The 5955-nt window shown below is 38.3% G+C and overlaps 2 protein-coding genes across 2 annotated transcripts in view; one reads left to right on the top strand and one right to left on the bottom strand.

The window, feature by feature from the left end:
• Positions 1 to 1250: 1250 nt before the first annotated feature.
• On the bottom strand, positions 1251 to 2549 carry LOC140167794 (allatostatin-A receptor-like). The gene has a single exon (XM_072191086.1). The coding sequence runs from the start codon at positions 2547 to 2549 to the stop codon at positions 1596 to 1598; it is 954 nt and encodes a 317-aa protein (XP_072047187.1). The 3' UTR covers positions 1251 to 1595.
• Positions 2550 to 3750: 1201 nt separating this feature from the next.
• Positions 3751 to 5955, top strand: part of LOC140167793 (organic cation transporter protein-like) — an 11989-nt gene continuing 9784 nt past the window's right edge. Inside the window, exon 1 of the mRNA XM_072191085.1 lies at positions 3751 to 3784. Within this exon, the coding sequence (XP_072047186.1) occupies positions 3751 to 3784 (34 nt within the window). The remainder of the gene's footprint in view (positions 3785 to 5955) is intronic.

Raw genomic sequence — 5955 nt, 5'->3', positions numbered from 1 at the left:
AAAAACATTTCTTGACGTTCGCACTCTTAATGTTTTATATAAGGCTCTTATCCAACCGCAGTTCGACTATTGCAGTGTAGTTTGGTTTGGTCGCTTCAATGAAGATGTACGTAAATTATGTGTTTTACAAAAGCGATGTGCTAGAATAATATTGCGTGCCAACTACCTTACGTCTTCTGATATAATGTTTCCTATATTAGGATGGGAATCACTTCCACATCGTGCAATGTATTTCAAATCACTGTTAATGTTTAAATGTCTTAACGATATATCACCACAGTACCTTATCAACAGGTTTTCTTATGTACATGAAAAACATAATGTGAACACCAGACAAGCTGCGTCCAATTTATTGGCTCTACCGCCTTGCACAAATGGTTATGACACTGGGTACTTTAAATCATCTTTTTCATACAGTGGGGTTGAGGTTTGGAATAAACTGAGTAATGATGTAAGAAGTTCTATAAATGTGCAAACTTTCAAGCAAAGATTCAAGTCTTAAAAAAACCCAATTGAGCATGTACTTGTTAATGATGTATTTCTATTCTACTTTGAAAATTGTATATATTTCTGTATTTTAATTTTGTATCTAATAGTTGTATATTTTATATAAATTGCATGTTGAAAATTGTTGCCTTTTAATGTTATGTAAATGTATTGCAGGGCCATGTAAGACCAGCTATCGGCTGAATTGGGCTACCCTGGATAAATATGAATAAAATAAATAAATAAATAAATTGGACCAGGTAGAGCATTCCATAAGAGAGCTGAGGATGGAAGGAATGCTCTCTGGTGCCTGACCAGGTTGGATCATGGATTTCTGACAGCTTGGTCGTTGAATCTGACGGAGCGTCCCAGACGATGATCATACGATCTGGTAACATGTGTTGAAGGAGTTCTGGAGCTTCGCCATAGAGCATCCTTTGAAATACAGTGATGGTTCCCACTGCTCTTCTATTTCCCAGGAGTTGTATTATTTTGACACCAATTATGAGTACTGCTCCTTCTTGGATCGACTCATAGCCTTGATTTTGGTATATCGATGGGTGGGTTTTCAGTGAAGAGCAGTACGTCAAATTCTGCACATTTGGAAAAAAGTCCCCTTAACCATGTTAACCCTTAAAAGTACCCAATTTGGATAAATTTGGGTGCATTTTGTGAAATATTGCTATACTGTTGGGTTGCAAAAACAGCAAAAATCTGCGTGCCATATCCCGTACAAAATGTTTTGAAGAACACACAGGGCTTGTCAATGTCTGAAATCAATCTGATTGTAAATCAAAGTCGATCCGTAAGAAGAAAACGGGGTTTTTTTCTAACGCTACTTTTGTCATGTTTTGTACACAAACCAATCAGTGATGTGAGACTTTTTGGTGCAAGTTGATACTCGTTTGAGACCCTGAGTTCGTTCATAAGTCGAAACGATGTGTTTGTAGATTTTGCTATCAATACTTTGTACACGAATTAATGACGACTTACTTCAGTGATGTGGGACTTTATAATGCAAGTTGAAACTCGTTTGAGACTTTCCTTTAGTTCGAAACGATGTGTTCGTAGATTTTGCTACATTAAAGATGTCTATCCTTGATATTTATTTAAGTAACGACGTGCGCTGATCCTGATTCAGGATCTATTGATATCGGACATCGAAAGAGCTTCCTCAAACCTCGTCTGAATTGTTTATATTTGAATCCATAAACAAAGAAATTAACAGCTGAGTTACTTTGAGCCATTAATATCGTAATTCTGTGAGCTGTAGAGCCGAGTGTGAATTTAAATCCTAAATTGTAGAAGAAAAAGAAGAACTGGTTTGGTGTCCAACACACAACGTAAGCTACAAAAACGAGGAGTAGCGTCTTCAGTACATTTCTTCGAGCTCGTTTGAGACTTTCTTGTAGCGTTTCTGGTTGACCATTGGTTGATCTGTTTTCGGTTGTTGCGCTGGTGCTCTCCTGACCACTTTGATTTTTTGATAGAACAAAGATGATATGCCCGTAAGCAAATAGCATCACTGAAAGTGGCAGAAAATATTGCACAGAAAATATAATAATTCCAATACCTTTTGTCCACGTTATCTGTCGTGTCATACATACGTTATCCTTCACATAGAAACGTACCGAGTCTGGAAGTTTATAAACGAAAGCGAAAAACCAAACGCAACAAATGAGAATAACGCTCTTCGTTCTAGTGAACAGTTTGATATATTGAAAAGGAAAAACTATGGCCACATATCTTTCTAATGTCAGAACAACAAGATTGAATGTAGAAGCCACGAGTAGAGCAAATAACGCTATCGAAGCATTCCACAATTGACAATAAATGGTTCCGGCTATCCCTGACGATGGTGGTCCAGAGTCTGGTATATTAGCTTGAAGAAATATGAAGATAGAAGATAAGAAATCTGCAACAGCTTGATTAAATATCAAAGCATTGGTAAGAGTGTGCATATCGCGGTTGCAGTATATGACCAAACAGACCAGAGTATTTCCAATCAAACCAAAGAATCCAATGATGCTCTTTAGAACCCTCAGGTAAAGAACTGGCTCCATCTTCAACAAGACCATAGAACTGAATGTCAAGAATGATACGACTACCAAATGCCTACAGGCAATCTTAATGTGACATTTTGCCAATGTCAGGTTTTGACATATTAAGTCAAAATACCGAATCTGCTCTGCTAATTGTTAATTTACTTTGGGAACGACTCATTCATACATCTACCTCTCATATTGAAATGCAGTATATGCTGTGTTATATACTTGTAGATACGGTATTATGTTGTACTTCTTGAGTAAGCTAATTCACGACCACCTGCTTCACAAGGACAAAATTGCTTGTTAGTTTTAACCAATATACTGCTATATTGTTTAAGCATTCATAAGCAGGTTTACCACAGCTAGTTCCTTTCCACCTCTCGGGGTTTCAGTGTATTCATTCAGATGACGTTATTTGAAACTATAATAGGCTTATACGGGGGCTTATTATTACATAAAATGTTACAGATTATACAACATTTTACACAATGAAACAACATGAATAACACGAACGCTTGCCTCCTAAAACTGGGCGTCTTAATACAAATAGGCCAGTCCCGGATGCCAGTGAGTCGGTGGTTTGGTTGGCATAACATAAAAAAACGGCTGCGAGATGTACAAGTTTTTAACGATTTAGATAGCATAGCATAAAATGTCTTCTTTAAAATGATACAAATATCATCAAAATCCGTTGATGCGTCACTGAGATCAATGGAAATATGTAAATGGACTCATTTTTTGTCCGTTTCAATAGTGCAACCCAGAGTGCAACGGCAAGACACATTAACTATGATGTGATGAATTAATGGAAGACATTGCACCCCAGGTAATTTTGGCAGGATAGGGGATTGCTACGTTGATTGCAAACTACTTTTATTTCATCATCACTTGTGCCATTACATTTGTGCGCCACATACTTGCCTTGCAAATTGACAGCCGATAAGATGCGGAACGAGTATAATACGCGAAATAATGAGATAGATAAAAGACGAAAAAAACAAATCTTGACATTCTACAGAAATTGTTTTTAATAAGCGTCCATTTGATTTGCAAGCAAGCAAAATGAGAATGCAAAATGAATTGTTAGGTAATTTGTTATTCTGTCTCAATGCAGCAAACTCTGTGTATAATCTCATTACAAACTTCAATTTATTTAATTAATACAAATAAAGTCAATATGACATATTGATAAATTGTGCAAATTCTTTTCATCGTTATGGCTCAGGCCATTTTACTTTTCGGCGAAAACAGTGAGTAATTTTGGATTTGTCAATCAGAAAATCTAGTCAACTCAGAGAATGTTTCAGTTAACAAGGGCATTTTTTGAACCACTGAGCTGGACCCAGCAAATAAACTCACGCCTGAGAATCACGGCCGACATGCATTGATTCTCAGTAAGCCGGCTTTCCCCGCGCGCAACGTGCAGAACAAACGAAGGCAATGTCAGAAAATGCCGTTGCATTTCTTGCCAGTTTAAAACATGTACAGACATGCCACAATATTGCTATGGTTATATGTGTGTTGGGAAAAGCCCGGTACAGCTTTGGTACAGCCCCGCTACGGCCGGGGCTACGGCCTCGCTACAGCCTCGATGAGCTGTGCTCGCTGCAAGAATAATGTATAGTGCTTTTTTGGGTTGCTTTAAATTTCCAATCTCCCCCTCCGCCACACCCCCAGGATACTTAAACGTAGCAATTTACTCATTGATATATTTGTGGTGTCACATATTGTTATTATATAACTTTGCTTTCATGCCCTGCGGGCTCTAATATAGCCTATTGGAGCTTCATAGGTTGCAAGCCGGTGGGGTTGTTTGAAACATTTTGTATCGGGATGTGCGGCGCCGACTTTCGGATGCTGACTTACCAACTTTTTGCTCTTTTTGCAATCCACCAGTATACCAGTTTTTCAAAAAAGCGCCCAAACAGCACTTGTCCAAATTGGGTGCTTTTAAGGCACTTTTGCTCAAATGCACCCAATTGGTTGTCACCCCGGTTATCATTGAAAACCCGCCCATCGATATATCAAAATCGCTGAAAAGGTACCCCCCCCTCCCCCGTACACCTTCAACAGGAGAGAGCCCTCTGGGGTTGTATGTCATTAATAAATCGGCGGTCTCAGTCCTATCGGGCTTGCGACCGTTGTATTACGGTGGAGCGATCCATGATGCAGTCATGTCTACAGTAGAATTCATCTCGACCTTAGCAGGACTTAACCCCATTAAAAGCTATTAAACCAAGATAACACTCATTGAAACAGCTCAACTGATTAAATCGGATCTTCTCTGGTTGTGCACAAGTGTCTGTTTTCATGTGCGATATCACAATAAAGCTGGTATAGAGAGTTCCCGTGTTTTGGGTTACCCGCTATCTTGGAGGGAAACCTAAACTCCGTTTACAATTTTCAGAATACCAACACTCGCGCAATAATTAGCAAATGTTATTTTGTAGAATGTAGCACCACACAGTGTATTTTACCCATACGAAAAATCATTCCGTACGGACCGTACCGTGCATGCACAGATCACTGACAGTAACGCAATCAACCAATCAGCAGTTGGAAAATCGTTAACCCAATGACGTCATCGCTGCATTTTCATTGATAAAATTCAAAATCGTTCAAAAACACGAGTTTTAATTGCAGATATTTAGTTTTTGTAATTATGAATGTCAATGCCTATCTCAAATTAACATTGTGTATTATCGTAGCGTTGAATGCGTTGAAGCTTGTGAGGCGGATCCTTCGGAAATTTGGCGGATCTTTTGTTTTTTGTGACATTAAAAATCGCGGTGTGTGTGTGTGTGTGTGGGAACGGGGTCAGCTATGCACGCATGGATTCTATTAATAGCGACCTGCATGCATAAACACTAGTACTGCTGACTGAGTGTACCAATCGTAGCAGGGTGTAAAATATAAAACAAAGTCAATGTTTAATATCAAATACGTTATGGGGTAAATATAAGCATTTGAATAATTTAACAATAATTTGAACCTGAAAAATAAATGAACATGAAAGTTCATGAGTGATTTTTCAACATATTTGACTGTTGGATAAATATGGGTGCAGCAGCTTTGGAGCTAAGGCAATATGGCGCATTACTTTGAAGTTGGTAATGGGTAAATTACACTGTACACCAATAGGGTCATTGACCAAATCAAAGGAATGAGGAATACGGCGGTGCGAATCACGTTATAAACACTATTGTAGTCCGTTCCGCTTGAAAACACGGGAACTCTCTATTATAGCTTCAGTTGGGTAACCGATTATAAAGGAAACGAAAGGAAACAATGGTATGTGTACCTTTGTTCACGAAATGAGACAATTGCCTGCTTTTTGTAAACCAGCATTCTTGAAAATGAGCAACATAATGATTGTTGACTTAACACGGTTTGGAAATAATTTCTTCATATTTTTGGTGTT

Source organism: Amphiura filiformis, chromosome 13 (genome assembly GCF_039555335.1).
Source record: "Amphiura filiformis chromosome 13, Afil_fr2py, whole genome shotgun sequence".
Classification (NCBI taxonomy): domain Eukaryota; kingdom Metazoa; phylum Echinodermata; class Ophiuroidea; order Amphilepidida; family Amphiuridae; genus Amphiura; species Amphiura filiformis.
The sequence above is the reverse complement of the archived record's forward strand: the minus strand, read 5'-3'. Positions and strand labels throughout refer to the sequence as shown.